This window comes from Echinops telfairi, unplaced genomic scaffold, assembly GCF_000313985.2.
Source record: "Echinops telfairi isolate 266 unplaced genomic scaffold, ASM31398v2 ScPeMD7_7427;HRSCAF=8465, whole genome shotgun sequence".
Classification (NCBI taxonomy): Eukaryota; Metazoa; Chordata; class Mammalia; order Afrosoricida; family Tenrecidae; genus Echinops; species Echinops telfairi.
In genome coordinates this window covers 4,816,399-4,833,508 of record NW_022111327.1, presented here as the reverse complement: position 1 = coordinate 4,833,508, position 17,110 = coordinate 4,816,399, and the positions used below count along the sequence as shown (strand labels likewise).

At 49.9% G+C, this 17,110-nt stretch overlaps 1 protein-coding gene across 4 annotated transcripts in view; it reads left to right on the top strand.

The window, feature by feature from the left end:
* The window catches only part of COL4A6 (collagen type IV alpha 6 chain), a 426,646-nt gene that overhangs the window by 367,626 nt on the left and 41,910 nt on the right, over positions 1-17,110 (top strand). For 3 of the 4 annotated variants that reach the window (XM_045298535.1, XM_045298532.1, XM_045298534.1), the window contains exons 24-34: positions 17-76; positions 3,214-3,285; positions 3,778-3,885; positions 5,825-6,046; positions 6,419-6,580; positions 8,945-9,115; positions 10,011-10,154; positions 10,567-10,692; positions 11,313-11,494; positions 16,085-16,148; positions 16,779-16,853. In XM_045298535.1, coding sequence (XP_045154470.1) covers positions 17-76; positions 3,214-3,285; positions 3,778-3,885; positions 5,825-6,046; positions 6,419-6,580; positions 8,945-9,115; positions 10,011-10,154; positions 10,567-10,692; positions 11,313-11,494; positions 16,085-16,148; positions 16,779-16,853 — 1,386 coding nt within the window. The remainder of the gene's footprint in view (positions 1-16; positions 77-3,213; positions 3,286-3,777; positions 3,886-5,824; positions 6,047-6,418; positions 6,581-8,944; positions 9,116-10,010; positions 10,155-10,566; positions 10,693-11,312; positions 11,495-16,084; positions 16,149-16,778; positions 16,854-17,110) is intronic. The other variant, XM_045298533.1, reaches the window with a different exon arrangement.

The window sequence follows — 17,110 nt, the reverse complement described above, 5'->3', positions numbered from 1 at the left end:
TGCTGCCTTGGTCTAGGTGACTGCTGCTGCAGGGGCAGGGAGAAACTTGGTAAAGGAGGCGGAGCCACAGAGGGAGGTGAGAGCCCGCTCAGGCTAGACGTTCTCAGACACCTGTGTGGCAACTCTCCAGCCTTTGGGTTCACTTTTGTGTCCCACACTCACGATGGCCTGAGCAGAACACCGGAGGCCCGGGTTAGGAGGGAGTGATCCTGAGCCGGCAGGGCGAAGGCTAACACTGACACTGCCTGGTACACTTTCTGCCCCGTACGCACTTCTGGGAGGGAGGAGTTCTGGGAAGAAGTAGGCATGCAGCCCGTGAGCTTGTCTGATTGCCTTCACCCTGCATGTTACTTACTGGCTTGGCTGCTCTTGGCTTTTAAGCAACTTCATTTTCCCCAACCTCAACGGGGCCATAAGTCACCCTGGGAGGTATCTGAAAAAACCCACACGTCTCATCTGTCGTTGTGGGATCCAGAGCCAATTGAGATGTCAGAATCTTGGTAACCAAAGACCATATTATTGTGGAGTTGGATGTTTTGCATTACTGGGGGTCGAGTGAGGCGGAATTCTGAATAATTGGGTTATTGGTAGCATTTCTAGAAGCCCTTGTGGTGTAGCGTGTTAAGTGTTGGGTTAAGCCAACCAACCGTACTTGGGAGTTCAAATTCACTAGCTGCTCCCTGGGAGAATAATGAGACTATCTACTCCCACAAAGACTTTTAGAAATCAGAGAGAGCAGTTCGACTCTGTCCTGTAGGGTCACTGGGAGTCAGAATCCACTGCCACAGCATTTGAGTGGGTTGTGGCAGGACCAAAACACAATGTGGGTGGAAGGGATGTAAAAAGAGCCGAATAACAGTATGTCCTGAAGGTTTTACTCCCCCCCCCCCCCGCCTTTTTGTTGTTGTTGTTGTTGCCATTGTGACCTTCTACTTGCAAATGCACATTTTTGGTGTGGTATACAGGACTGGCCTACAACAAACTTACGAAGAGTAGCATGTATTCTTTTTTTTTTTTTCTCTTTTTTCTTTTTTAACATTTTATTAGGGGCTCATACAACTGTTATCCCAATCCATACACACATCAATTGTGTAAAGCGCATTTGTACATCGTTTCTCAAAACATTTTCTCTCCATTTAAACCCCCGATATTAGGTCCTCATTTTTCCCGAGTAGCATGTATTCTATTCCTTCTCGTTCCTACTCCAGGAGGCCCGGTAACCTAGTGTTTATGCATTGGCCTGCTAATTGTAAGGTCAGCACTTCTAAACCACCATTTGCTCTGTGGGGGAAATGTGGGCCTTTTTACTCCCATAAAATGTTACAATCTGGGAAACTCACAGGGAAAGCTCCATCCTGTCCTACAGGGTCACTTATGAGTTGGCATTGACTCGATGGCACTGTTTGCTTTTGGTCTTGGGAGTTTTGACTCATCTTCTCTTGTCACATACACATTCCAGATGCCTGTCAGTGGCCCCATCCTTTAAAGCAGTGGTTCTCAACCTGTGGGTCATGACCCTTTCACAGGGGTCACCAGATTCATAACAGCAGCAAAATCACAGTTATGAAGCAGCAACAAAAATAATTTTATGGTTGGAGGGGTCACCACCAAATGAGGAACTGGATTACAGGTTTGCAGCATTAGAAAAGTTGAGAACCACTACATTAGTCGGTCCTGGAGAGAGGGGGAGAAAATTGTGGGGACCAGCTTTACTCATCTGATAGGCTGGTGGAACTCCAAGATCATGATCCTTAGTCACCCTTCAGGCCTGAATCTGATCTCACCCTTCGTAACTCAATTTTCAGCCATACAACAGACAGGTCTGTAAGGAGAAGAGTCAGACATTAGGGAATAGCCTTGCACTAGCTCTTGTGAAGTTTTCCCTTGAAGTAGGTGAAGAAGGACCAGTATTCATTGAGCATTTGCATGAGTGCCAGGCACAGTGCAAATGCTATTTAGCACTCATTGTGTGTGACACACACACGATAAGGTAAGAAGTTCCCATTTTACACTTGAAGATCAGAGAGATGTAGTATGTTACCCACACGGCTACTCAGGAGCAGGAGGAGGATATGAGCGAAGGGATCGTCCCCATAACAATCACGTTCTACAGTTCCATTTCCTGTCGTGATGTGGGCATTGAATGAGTAGGCTACAAATGGCATCAGGCCTTTCTATTTGCAGTGAGAAGTAGTAGTGGCAGGAAAGTGACAGCCAGTGGAGTCAGTCGTTTGAATCATAGTCTGTATGCGGAGCATTGAGAAATGTAATTTGTGACTTAAGTGCACGCACAAGCTATCATAGCACATGAGAACTGTTGGCTCCGGGGCTTAAAGCGACCCTAGGGGATTGTTTTAATGAATAGGGCAAGACTTAATTTTAATTAGCAAGGCAATTGTTTGTAAATGGTACTTGAGGGAGCCTACAAACAATTTGTTCCCCAGTATTTTATTAAGCCGTCCCTCTGTGATCTTATAGACTCTTTGTATTTGCATTATGAATGAGCAAGAAAGAATTTGCCAAGGGGCGGGCTAGGCAAAGACTGGAATCTGGGAGTCTAGAATCTTGAAAGTACCCACTCCTTCTCCTTGAGTAAAACAGTTGACAGTTTCAAATAGGGAGCTGAAGGAAGAGTCTTGGTTTGTCTTTCATGGACAAGAGATTAGTCTTCAGTGTTCTCCTGGTACAGGTCCATCCAACAAAAGGCATTAAATATGTCTCAATAGATCTGACAGGAGGTGTCAAGGAAAATACCCCAGTGGTTTGAGGAGAACCTCATTCATTCCAAGAAAAGGGCAGACATGTGAACCCAAGGAGTGTTGACTTCCAACACTCAAGTGGGTACAAGAGGCCAGTAGGGCTAACCTCAAGCCCTAGGGAGAGGCTCTGACTGAGGGCAAGGTGAGGAGGACAGTTGCCTAGGCTACCTGTAGAAAACCTTGTTCGGTGACAGCACCGATGGTTTGGGAAGTAGGATGTTGGCACTTGGACACTAAGGGCCTTCACATCTGTGTACAGTTGCTGTCTAGGAGTCATTCCCAAGAGTGTCTGATGCTAAGTAAGATTCTTCTGCATGGGCTGCCCGCTCCTCGGTGGGAAGAAGAACATGGTCATTCCAGAAAGTAGAAGGGGAGCAGAGTAAAGGAAGCTGTTAGGAGGAAGTCTCTCTGGACTCAGTGGATTGATCAGATGTTCACATCTTACCTTTTACAGGACTAACATTACCATGTATTATCACCGGGCCTTTTGGTCCATCAGGCCATCCAGGATCTCCCGGATTCCCAGGTACTTGATTGGGCCAGAGAAAGCCCCTGAGCAGAACTGTCAAGGATTATGGACAGAGTCCAGCCCAGGAGCACTGGGGAATCCACGTTCCTTCTGAGCCTTGGTGGTGTAGTGGTTTACACGTTGGGTTGCTAAGTACAAGCTCAGTAGTTTGAATCCACCAGCTGCTCCGTGGGAGAAAGACGAGGCTTTCGTCTCCTGGAAAGAGTTAGTGTCTCAGAAACTCACAGGGGCAGTTCTATCCTGTCCTTTAGGGTCGCTATGAGTCGGAATCGACTCCATGGCAGGGGGTGTGGTCTTGCCAGTGTATTCCTTCTGAGAGGGCAGCCTTGGGGTGATTGAGGTGATTAGATTACTGCGGGAAGGGGCAAATGAGGGTGGTGAGGAAAACAGAGGCCCTCCATGGGACTCAGCGTCTTGACTGAATGTAAGATGTCCTTTGAGCCAGACTAGAATTCTTTTCTCCTCACTACTTTGTGTTTGGGTTTCCAGGCCCAAAAGGAGCCCAGGGCTACCCTGGGATTCCTGGCCAGCCAGGAATTCGTGGAACTAAGGGAGAGCAAGGACTTCGCGGAGGGGTTTACCTCCCTGAATTGCCAGGTAAGAAAAGGACCGTCTCCTGGCCTGCTTCGCCACTTGTGGGAAGGTGTGTTTGGGTTGTGGTACTTCTCCACCAGGGACAGGAAGGAAGTTTGCCCTGTGGCGGGCTGGGAAGGTTTGGTTTCATGCCCAGGCGAGACAGCCCTTGGAACCCGTAGAACGGCAGCAGGTCAGGACAATAAAGACCTTTGGAGATCAGCCCGAACAATGCTGTAATTTTCAGATGAGGAAACACAGACGCACATGGAAAATTACCTGTCTGAGATCACAAAGCTCCGTCACTAGGACTAAACGCCAGAGCACTTGACTGCCAGTTCTAGGCCAGTTTCCAGAATCAACCCCTTTAACGGCAGAGAAAAGGATTGGGCTCACTCACTTGGAGGGAAATTGCCCATTCCATTGCAATACCTTTCCTCACACCCTGTTCCAACCTGGTTTTCTTTGTTTAACACTACACTCGCAATTCTCAAAGAGTGGTACCTGGGCCAGGAGCTTTAGCAGTAACTGTTAACGTGTTAGAAATGCAACTTCTTGGCACCCACCCCAGGGCATTCCGATGATGTCGAAGAACCACAAGAGTTCTACTGCGTGGGCTCATCTTGAGGTTTACTGGTGCCATCGTTCCCAGCAGGGAACAGGCAATCCCAGAAGGGGATGGAGCACTTATCAGAGGTTTAGGATGTCGTCTGTACTCTCCCGCACCTGCAGGAGCACCTAGAGCAGGTGGCTGAGCTTTGCCCAAGGACCAGGCCTCACTAGGGAGGGAAGCTTTTCCAGGTCACATGGTGCAATCCTTGCCTCAGGATTAGTCCTCCTAGGACCTGAGATTCCTGATCCTGAAAAGAAGTGATACACATTGTTAATATGTTTGTGTGTGTATCCTCACAACTGGACCAGTAGGTAACTCCATGATAAATGGAGAAAAAAATGAAATCGTCAAGGATTTCATCTTGCTTGGTTCCACAATCACTGCTTGTGGAAGAAGTAGTCAAGAGACCAAATGACACTTTGCATTGAATAAATCAGCGTGGATGTTACTTTGAGGAATAAGGTGCACCTTACCTAAGCCATAGTATTTTCAATTGTGTCATGCATGTGAAAGTTGGACATTGAATAAGGAAGACAGAAGGAGAATCAATGCATTTGAATTATGGTGCTGGAGAAGACTATGGAAATCACCATGGAGTGCCAAAAGAACCAACAAGTGTGTCTTGGGAGAAGTCCAGCCAGAATGCACTTTAGAAGCAAAGATGACAAGACGTCGTCTCGAGTTCTTTGGACATGTTGTCAGAAGAGACCGGTCCCTGGAGAAGGCCATTATGCATGGCACAGTGAAGGGGCAGTGAAAAACATGGATGGACACTGTGGCTTCATCCATGGGCTCAGTTTTACAGTGAACCATTCATGGACACTTTACTTCACCTCATCCACTGCAATCCCCTCGATGTGCTCTCACTGATCCCATGTCCCCTCCGCCCCGCGACCCCTCCCATGTTCCCTGTGCCCAATCATCCTCCTTTCCTAACCACCCAAGTGCCCCCACCACCACCACCACCACCAAACGTTGTCCTTGGGGAAATGCTGCTTTTATTTTTTTTTTTAACTACTGTTTTAGTGACATAATTTACATATCATACAATGCCATATTCGATCCTACAGAACACTGCCCTTTGGATTTTCGAAGGGCATTCCGGTGGCAGAGTGCTTACACATTGGGCAGCCATCGGCCAGGTCTGCAGTTTGAAAGCAGCAGCCAGCGGCTCTGCGGGAGGAAATTGGGGCTTTCTACTCCCATCAAGAGTTCCAGTCTCGGAAACTGGGACTCTGTGCCGTTCTCCCCTGCCCCATAGGGTCACTACGAGTCGGCAGTGAGTGTCTCTTAGTTGGATGGCTTTTTCCTGTGGGTATCCTTTGTTCATTTTCTCCTCTTCACATTTAGGATTTCCTGGACCTCGTGGGGAGAAGGGCTTGCCTGGGTTCTATGGGCTACCTGGAAAAGATGGCTCACCGGGTAAGCCTGGCAGTCCAGGTTTACCTGGCCCCAAAGGAGCCCCCGGTGACGTCTTGGGTCCTGCAGATGGTGCTCCAGGGAATCCGGGCCTCCAAGGGCTGCCAGGCGACGAGGGATTTCCTGGAGATTCTGGCCCCCCAGGACCCAAGGGTGATTCTTTTCTCATAAGCTACAGAAAAACCTTTCAGTAACTTTCAGCCAATACATACCACTTGCTTCAATGGAGGCTTCGCTTCGGGGTTGGGGGGTGGGGTGGGGGCGCTGAATTGCTTAAGGGATTAAAATGAACTACCATTTTGCCCTGGCCTTCGTTTTGCTTGTTATTTTTATTCTGTACGTGGCTCGAGTTCACGGTCCTTTCTTCAGCATGCCACCAGCGACCATGAGTTCTTGCAAAGCCTCTGGTTCCCTGCGGGGACTACCCAGGATGGAGCTGAGGGAATGGTGACTCTGTGAGCCGGTCTGGTGATCAGTCCCTGCTGCCAATCTCGGCTATGATCCTTTGCCCTTTCCTTTCACTAGGTTTGCTTGGGAAGTCTGGCTTGCTGGGCACCAAAGGTGAGCGGGGCAGCCCTGGCACCCCAGGACACAAGGGCCGGGCAGGCCCTCCAGGGCCTGATGGCGTGTCTGGCATCAAGGGGAAACCTGGTCTCCCAGGAACAGCAGGCTTTCCTGGCTTGGCAGGTAGGTCCTTTAGAGGAGGAGCCTCAGCTTGACAGACTTCACCTGGGCTGCATGGACATGACACCTGACTTTCCTAATCTCACATTTCAAATCACCCTTGTAGGGCCATGCAGAGCCAACTACTGCAGTGTAGCTCCCACAGCAGACTCCACCCCATCTCCCATTAAGGCATCCCCAGGTGGTGCAAGCAGTTCAACTCCTAGAAAAGTTGCTCTTTCCAACCCACCCAGCAATGAATGCCTTGGGAGAAATTGCTGGCCACCTGCTTCTGAACATCACCGCCATTAAAAACCCCACGGAGCAGAGCGCAGTTCTACTCTGCCACATGCAGGGTCAATGGCAGCTGGTTGGCTTTGGATGTCGGCATCACAGGTGGTTAGGTGTTGGGGCTGCTAACCGCAAGCACGGTCCTGGTTCAAATCCACCAGCCACTCGGTGGGAGATAGATGAGACTGTCTGTTCCCATCTAGCCCAGTCACTGTTGCCTTCATTAGGCTGCGAGGAGCCTGCTTTGGACTGGTGGAAGAGGAAGAATGTGACCATCCTGAGCATCCCTAGCCAACGTGGCTTTCAGTGGCGGGGCCTACCACCCCCTGGTTCCAGCTTAATGTTCAAACCTTGCCTTTTTCTAATGCCATCTTCCTCACCCTGCATCACTTCCTACATTACCCTCCCTCCCCTTACTCCTGGCCAAGTGACGGGTGACAGTAGGTGTTACCAAGTCAGTTCTGACTCATATGACCCTGTGTACAACAGAACAAAACACCGCCCAGCCCTGTGCTACCCTGACCATTGTTGTCATATTGGAGCCTGATGGTGTAGCTCCTGTGTCAAACCACCTCCTTGAGGGCCTTCCTCTTTTTCCGGGGCCCCCTACTTTACCAAGCATGATGTCCTTCTCCAGAACAGGTCCCTCCTTGGCAACATGCCCAGAGAACATGTAATGAAATCTGCCCTTCCTTGCTTCTAGCGAACATTCAGAAAAATTAGTTCCTTGCAGAACCACTAATAATCCCTTGTCTCCCCTTTGTCCTTCTCTGTTTTCTGGGGTCTTCCCATAGGCTGGCCAGGGGACACGACACAGCCCACAGGCTCACCAGCTCACACTCTCACCAGCTTCACTGCTGAGGGCATTATCTACCTATACATTCTAACCTATACATTCTAGCCAGGGATCTCGGAACTCATGCCACTGTGGGACTGGCTCACATTGAAATTTGCTTTCCTTACATCGGTATCCTCTTCACAGCTTTCTCTTCAAATCCCGGGGCTCGCAGCTACTTGATCCTTTTCAATCCTTCCAAATCCATGTCAGCCTTTCATTAAGGCCCTTAGGGTAAGGTGACCAGATGTCCCACTTTTGGCAGGACAGTCCCGATTTTTGGCATTTTTTAAAAGTCCCCATTTTTGGAAAGAATGCACGACAAGCTAGGGAATGGTCTATTTGGTCCATATAGACCAAATTTTTAATCAAGAACACCCCCCCCACCCCCGGTCAATGGTGCCCCACTTTAAATCTGGTCACCTTATCTTAGGGGCCCAAATACTTCTGTCATCTCTGAATTAATCCTTTGGGCTGGGAGGGGGGTTGTTTTGTTTTGTTTTATTTTGTTTTGATTTCCTCGCTTTGTAACTAAACATTCCATTTTGGCAGCAGCTCAGGAAGTTAATCCCATTGGCCAATTTAAAGCATAGTTAAAGTCTCCGAATACCTAGGAGACCAAATGGGCCTTGGGGATTTCTATAGTATTTGGCGCTAGGGGGTCTTTCAACCTTAATACCAAAGAACTGGCTGATTTAACTGCCTGCATGAGGGATTCAAAGGACAGCCCTGTAGCCTGGGCTCCCTGTGAGGTGGAAACAACAGCTCAGCTTTCAGCTCTCCTCCACCACGGGCTCAGGAAGCAGCCCTTGTGGGAGGATTCGAACAGGGAGATCAGGAAATGGGACCGCCATCGCCACCCTGGCTTGGCAGAGCTCCATTCAAAGGCTACGTTACAGGATGAAGCATGTTCCTAGAGGGTGAAGACTGTGGGATCAGAAGTGGTGGGCTCTCCCTGCCCGTTATGCTGCCATTCTGGAGGGAGTAGCCATTGGCATGGTACTCCCTGAGGAGGGGGTGGGGGGTGGGGCTTGGGTGCTAATGCTTCAGCGAAGTACTCTGCTGGTTAGTATCCTTCATATGCCAAGGTTAAACGACCAACAAGCCAACTCGAGCAGAAGCCATGGGATGGGGCCAGAGCCTCACTTGACAGCTGCCGTGTGTGTGTGTGTGTGTGTGTGTGTGTGTGTGTGTGTGTGTGTGTGTGTGTGTGTGTGTGTGTGTGTGTGTGTGTGTGTGTTTTCTCTCTGATGCTCCTTCAGGGTATCCTGGGAAGAAAGGCCCCAGAGGCGAGGCAGGTCCCCCGGGACCAACTGGAAAGAGAGGTCTGCTTGGCATCAAAGGCCTTCCCGGATCTCAAGGAAACGCAGGCTTCCTGGGGAGCACGGGCTTGCCAGGGGAAACAGGGTTGCCAGGCCTCCCGGGCCCAAAAGGTAAGTGAAGTGGTCACTGAAGCACCCATAGCTGCTCACAGGGGGCATCCCAGCTGCCCAGTGTGCCCCTTCACACTGTTGGGGGAAAAGAGGTTACAAGGGACGGGGGCGGGGCGGGGAGGGGGGTAGGTTCGAGATAAGCAGGGATTCTGTTAGCAATTTTATTAGCTAAAATGAGCTAAAGAGTGCCCCGGAGGCATAATAGGTTATTGGGAAACCACCAGATGCTCCGCTGGAAAAAGGATGGAGCTTTCTACTCCCATGAAGAGTTAAGAGTCTCAGACATTCACAGGACAGTTCGACCTTCTCCTACAGGGACCCTATGAGTTGGCATGACAGAGAGTTTGTTTTTTTTGGTATTCGAGTGCTCAAAAAGGACCCCCCTAGCCAGGGTGACTTACCTTCAGTGCCTGCTGGGCACATCACTGGACTGAATCTCATGGTCACTAAAGCCCAGGAGAGAAACAGCCATGCTGGGTTTACTCACGTGCACAACCCCCATCTATCATGAAATTCTCACTTACTGTGATTGCTCTGATACCCAGCAGAGGTGGGCCAAGCAACGTCTCTATTTTACACAGGGGAAAATGACTGATCCAAGAGCAGACAGCTGGTTGGCCACTGAGCCAGGGATTTGAACTCCATTTCCTGGCGTTCCCCGCCTCCTCCATTTTTTTTGGTCCCTTGCCACATCTGAGCTCTACCCTTGGCAGATTTTTAAGCATAGGTGCCCACCTCTTGTGTTGCTTAATGCCATGTACAGCAAAGTGGTAACCAGTGTCTTCACGGCTAAGAGCACGGGCCTGGGCATTCTGGGAAACCACCTGCGCAACTTCCCCTTTCGGTTCCTGGGCAGAAACCAGGGCTCCTAATACAACTTCTTGGTTCCCAATAGGTGAAAAGGGGTCTGGTGGACTGATAGGTTTTCCGGGAATACCGGGCCTCCCAGGTATTCCTGGTGCCAGTGGATTGAAGGGAGCCCCGGGGTCAACAGGAAGAATTGGAACATCCGGGTCTGTGGGCAACCCTGGTGAAAAAGGTGAGCTCGAGATATGAATTTGGAACAGCTACCACCCACCCTTCCAGGCGTACAGTTTGTTTATGGCCGTGATCGTTCCAGTGGCTTCAACCGACCTTGTGCTGGACAAAGAGACCTTCTTTCTTTCTTGCGTGGGTGGATGGGTGGGGCGGGGGGTTGTCTTCTGACCTCTAAATTGGGTTCTTTGGCACCCAAAGACCTGGTAGAGGCTCTGTCTATACATTTCCATATGGCCATGGGAGGAGAGTTTGGAATCCAGGATGGGCACGCATAGCAATGCACCGCTGGAAGAAGGGGCATGGGAGAGAGCGTGCAGGGCCCAGAACGGGAGCCTGGGCAGAACTAGCCGGGCAGGTCAGCGCGTGCCCACCCCACACCTCTCACCCTGATCGTCTGATCTCCATCCCTGCAGGAGACAGAGGTGATCCGGGGCTGATCGGAGGACCCAGCCAAGGAGTTCCCATGCTTAACGTTTTGTTAAAAGGAGACAAAGGTGCCCTGGGAGCGACTGGATCAAGTGGATTTCCAGGGCCCAGAGGTACCAGGATGGGGAATGGGCAACACTCTAGAAAGGCTGTCTGACTAAACTTGCCTTCCTTCCTGAGACAAGTCCTCCATTTCAAGGCCCCTCGAGAGTAGCAGTGGATGATAGAAGGGGGTACAAAGAGGCCGGAGAAGTGCCTAGACTTGGGGTCTGCCATAGGGCAGGCTCGCTGTGCAACTGAGTTTTTTTGCCCCCACCCGCTGTGGCATTCCCGGAGGAGCCTGGCAGGTAGTGGGTGGGATGTGAGCATTGGCCAGCTTTCCCATTGCTGGAGCTGGGCTGCCGCAGCGGCGCCCTGTACGCCTGGAACACTGAAGGCATTTCTCCCTCTCACCCCACCGCCACTGGCTCCCAAGCCGGTGCTGGGCCTCTGACCGGGCCCCTGCACCTTGGCGAGCAGGTGTGCTCTTGATAGTGCCTCCCGTGTTGGGCTGCTAACTGCAAGGGGAGCAGTTGGAACCCAGCGGCCGCAGCTCAGGAGAAAGATGAGACTTTCTGCTTCTGCAAAGATTTGCAGCCTCAGAACCCCTCCATCGGCTTGTTATGAGTCTGAAGGCAGTCTTTGGGTTTTGTGTTCAATCGTCTATTTCTAAACACTTATACTTCTTTCCTAGGGGACAAAGGAGAGCGTGGCCTCTCTGGGCCACCAGGCCTCCCCGGAGCCATTGGATTCCCCAGTGTCATCAAAGGACTTATGGGAAAGTCAGGCCCTCCTGGCCCCCAAGGACTACGGGGCTTGCCTGGCTTGAAGGGGGCCACAGGAATCACAGGCTTTCCGGGAATGCCTGGAGAGGCTGTAAGTGTGCCAAGTCCATTGTCTGCCCACCAAGAAGCGACTCCCACCACAGGAAGAAATGCGCATGGTTTCCACCTTTCTCACAGTAACCCCCTTCGCAGTTCCAGTCCCCCAAGATTTCCTCAGACAACTCCCTCTCCTCGAGCCTGCTCAGTCTTCTCACCCTTCCTGGAGCCTCCCCTCTTGAGTGCCTTTGTCCATGCTGACTCCCCCACAGGCAGGGCTTTCTCCCTCCTCTGAAGGTGCCTCCTCCCTGCCATCCCTCAGGCCCCAGCTCCTCTATACTTCTCACAGTCTGCACTCCTCTGAGTGGGGTCCATGTCAGTGTGTGTCCTCAGCAAGATCTGTTGGCTTGGAGAATAAGGATGCCCTCACAGGCTTTCCTGCCTGCGCACCATTGCCAACATCCCACGTGGAGTCTGGCACATAAGAATCCAGTACAAACTTCTGTCTGTTTGGATAAGGTTTTTTGTTTGAGGTCTTTTTTTTTTTAATTAAAAGATCATTTTATTCGGGGCTCTTACAGTTTTTATAATAATCCATGCATCAGTTGTCTCAAGCATATTTGTACATATGTTGCCATCATTGTTTTCTAAACATTTACTTTCTTTTTTTTTCATTTTTCCATAAACATTTTAAGTCCCCTTATTATTATTTTTTAAAGCATTTTATTGGGGGCTTAAACATTTACTTCGTATTGAGCCCTTGGTATCAGCTCCTCTTCCCCCCCCCCCATGACCCCTTGATAAAGTATAAATTATTATTCTTTTTTATATCTTACACTGAGGCTGTCTTCCTTCCCCCACGGTTTCTGTTGGTCATCCCCAGGGGTGGGATGTGTATGTGGTTATGTGTCCATTATTGTGATCCTCCCTTCCTTTCCCCACCTTCTACCTACTCTCCTGGTATCGCGACTCCCATTCCTGTCCTTGGATTCCTTGTATCATGAGCTCTTATCTGTACCAGTGCACATGTTCCGGTCTAGCCCGCAGTGAAAGGCAGAAGTGAGGTCATGATAGTGGGGGGTGAGGGAGGCTCAAGGGACCAGAAAAACATTGCATGTTTCATCGGTGCTATACTGCACCCTGGTTGACTCAGCCCTTCCTTGTGACCCTTCTCTGAGGGGATGTCCCATTGTCTACAGATGGCTTTTGGGTCTCTGCTCCAACCCCCTTCATTCTCAACAATGTGGCTTTATTTTTTTATTTGATTGGGGTCTTCTGATGCCTGTTACCCGATCCCGTCAAAACCTCATGATTGCACAGGCTGGTGTGCTTCTTCTATGTGGGCTTGTTGCTTCTCTCCTAGATGGCTTGTTTAATTTCAACCCTTTAAGACGCCAGATGCTATATCTTCTGATAGCCGGGTACCATCTGCTTTCTTCACCACATTTGCTTGTACAGCCATTTTGTCTTCAGTTATTATGCCGGGAGGGTGAGCATCACAGAATGCCAGGTTGTTAGAACAAAGTGTTCTTGTGTCTTGCCCTCTTGAGGGAGGGCAAGGGCAGAGGCCAGAAGTCCATTCACTACCTCAGTGTATTGCTATATATATATATATATATATATATATATATATATATATATATATATATATATATATATATATATCAATATCTCTATTTTTTTAATCATTTTATTAGGGGCTCATACAACTCATCACAATCTATACACACATCAATTGTGTAAAGCGTATTTGTACATCATTCTCAAAACATTTTCTCTCCACTTAAACCCTCGGCATTAGGTCCTCATTTTCCCCCTCCCTCCCTGCTCCCCCCTCCCTTATGAGCCCTTGATAGTTTACAAATTGTTATTTTGTCATATCTTGCCCTGTCCAACATCTCCCTTCACCCACTTTTCTGTTGTCTGTCCCCCAGGGAGGAGGTCACATACAGTTCCTTGTAATCGGTTCCCTCTTTCCTACCCACTCTCCCTCTACCCTCCCTGTTTCGCCACTCACACCACTGGTCCTGTAGGGCTCATCCGCCCTGGATTCCCTGTGTTTCCAGTTCCTATCTGTACCAGTGTACATCCTCTGGTCTAGCCAGACTTGCAAGGTCGAATTCGAGTCATGGTAGTGGGAGCAGGGAGGAATGAACTAATGTATTTACATATGTCCACACCTATGCTTATACCTGTATCCATAGTTTTGCTTCCTAGATCTTTCCTCTGTTTCCTTTTACCGTCCTTCTGCCCAAGCTCCATGAGAAGTCTTATTTCTTTGAGTTCTTCAAAGGCAGGATGCGCCCATTGCTTAGGGAGGAGATGGACAGACAGACAAGGGTGTGAATCTCAACTCCATCACTCATTAGCCCTGGGATCATATGCATAGTATGGAACTTCCCTGAGACGCACGTTGCTCACCTGTCACAATCAGGAATGACAGCCAAACTGCCTTCACACAGTCTGGGGGATTCAGTGAGACAATTTATGTAAAGTGCTGAGTATCGTATCTGGCACCTAACGGGCTCTGATTAACAATCATATTAGCATTGAAGGGTCTAAATCAGTGGTGGGCAACGTCCAGCCTCATAAGCCATATGAATTCACTGCCATTGATTCCTTTCCAACTCACATTGACCCTATAGGACAGGGTATAACTGCCGCTGTGGGTTTCTGAAACTGTAACTCTTGACAGGAGTAAAAAGTTTCATCTTTTTCCCAAGGAGCTGCTGGTGGCTTCAAACTGTTGACCTTTTGGTTAGCAACCCAATGTGCAATCCACTCTACCACTAGGGCTCCATTATGGGCTGCACAAGACCCACAACATCCTCAATGCCAGCTAACATCACCCTCGTCACCAAAAAGAAGCAATTCCAGCCTCACATGAGGGGTGCATTAATGAAATGTTCGACCAAAGATAGCAGGCTAGTTTTCCCATTACTAATTGTGTCTGGCCTGCAAATGATGTTATGAAGATCCAAGTGGCCCTTGGCAGAGAAAAGGTGCCCCGGCCCTGATAAAACACATGCACGCACCCTGCAGGCAAAGTCCTTGCCCTTCAGCCATACGAGTCCATCTGGTGGAAAGAAACACACACACACACACACACACACACCCTCTGAAACAATTGCCAAAGAAAGTTCTAAAGGAGGTGGTCCTGTGGAGCACACACGGGGAGGAGGGAAGATGGGGGGGAGGCATTCTAGGATGGCCCCAGCAGGAACAATGGTTCAGAATTAGGAGATCTGGCTGTGGACAAGCAAACATCTGGAAGGCAGCAGGGGGCTCTGGGTCTCCATAGTGCAGCAGTGGCCCGGGGAGCGCAGCCACAGAGCCCAGAGCTCAAATTCCTCTAGCCCACGGCGGTCCGTGGCATTTTTCTGTCCTGGGCACCTCTCCAAATGAGTCCAAAGCAACCCCAGGGGGAGATTTGTGCAGAGGGCAGAACAAACATGCGCCCTTCCCAGACTCGGAGGCAGCTCCTCGTGTGAAAAGGGTAACAGCCCCTATTCAGACTCCAGCACACGTCCCACCTGCTGCCTGGTGTAAGAAAGCCCGTGCTCCTAGCAGAACGAGCAGTGGACGACCAGCTCTGTGGTCTGCCCAGGTGGATTAGGGAAACAAGTGCATGGACCATCATGTGTGTATGAGAGTTTTATATAAATGGCAATTGTACATTAAGAAAGCATTCCAACCCAGTCCAGTCCAAGCCCATAAGTCTGATATTAGCCCATGTGTCTGATACCAATCTATAAAGTCCTCTTTAGACTCCGAAACACATGCAATAACGCCAAATGCAGGATGATCACAGGTCAGTAGGTTAGAAAGTCTTTGGATCCCGTGGCATTATAAGCATCTCAGTGCTGGCAGGGGTCTCCATGTGGCTTCTCCAGCACCCAGGGCTGCATCAGGGTAGGTTCATGTGGCTTCTCTTCAGGGATGTCTCACAGGAAGTCAGCCTTGTCAGTAGAGCATCTCCAAGGGAGTGAGTCGAGAGAGAGTCTGTCTCCCGCCTCCAAGAAGGAAATACCGGAGTTCCCAGAATCCTCAGGTGAAGGCCATGCCCACACACAGAGGCCTCATTAGCTATGACCCACTGGACAGACTAGACTCCACTCCTTCACTCTTAATCCTCTCAAGTCCCAAATTGATACCAGATTATATAACTACCACACCCTGGAAGGTGGAGGAACATTTCTTTCATGCTTAATGAATGGCTCTGAAGCTTTGGCATAGGAAGTAGTAGCAGACTGTTTGAGGAGCACAGCAAATGCCTATCAAGTTCATCCCTCTGCTCATTGCCTTGGTGGCATAGGGGTAACTCATTGTATTACTAACTGCAAGGTCAGCAGTTTGAAACCACCAACCGCTCCTCGGGAGAAAGATGGGGCTTTCTATTTATGCCAAGAATGACAGTCTGGCAAACCGCCAGGGCCAGTTCACCCCTGTCCTATAGTCTGCATTGCCTCGATGGTCGTGGGTTTGTTTGTAGGTTTGCTCCTTGCCTTCCTGTTTACAAGGCAGTGTAGCCATCACCACTGAATGCCTGCGAACACACCGCTCAAGCAGTGGCCCTGGGAGTGGGAGGGTAAGCCAACCCTGAGCTCTGAACAAAAATGATGATGATGCCCACATTGTTTTGAAGGGTCAACAAGGTCTTAATGGGGTGCCCGGGCTCCCTGGAGCAGCTGGTCTTCCAGGTACTAAAGGTAAGGCGCATTTTCTATTGTAACAAATCTTCATAGAACAAGGTGGACTTCTAGCAGGCCCGGGGCTCTTTGGGGAAGAGAGAGATCTGTGTTTAGGGGAAATTGAATGCATTTACATTTCCCCTTTGGACCAAACTTCCAGACCTTGCAAAAAGCAATGGCATCAACCGAGCTCTCCCACCTGCCCCAGCCCCTCCCTTCACTTACGGAAAAGGCTGTTATTTGTTGCATTGTGGGATGTGACCCAGCTGCCTTCCAGTCTCAGCAGCAGAGAGGAACCTGGGATCTAGAGAATTTTTTTGCCCCCTGCTGAATCTAGCAGGAAAATGCCCCACCCTTATTGCCATCACTGTCTCATTCTGATGATGTTTTCACGCGCCTCCTCGCATCTCCTCAGCACATCCTGAGCCTCGCGGAGGGGTGTGCTTCCCAGTGGAAGTTAAGCTGCAGGTCACACCACGCCCACCACCTGCCAGAGTCCCAGCTCCCCACTGGCGATTGGTCACTCTGTTGAGAATTTCACCGCGGAGTTCCTCTGGATGAAATACTGCGTCTAAAACAGTTTTGCATTTCAAAGGTTTTCGGGGGCTGTAGAAGGAGCTCTCCTAAATCCTTTCTCAATATTCCCAGGAGATCTAGGACCAACACATACGATTCATGGGCTCCCAGGAGCCAAGGGACAACGTGGAGTGTCTGGTTTTGAAGGTAAGACTGCTGTACTTTTCTCTCTTGTGCTTCGTAGACTCTTCCTTCAAGCGTGAGGAATGGAAGGAATTGAGGGGTGGGGCAACCCCAAGTTCTGCAACCTCCAACCAATGCAGAAAGATTCCTACCTGAGGCCACTGGAGATCCCCTTGCAGAGGGGTCTTGGGGAGGAGATGAGCCAGTCAGGGTGTGATGTAACAATGATGAAAAATACAACTTTCCTCTACTGGAGATCCCCTTGCAGAGGGGTCTCGGGG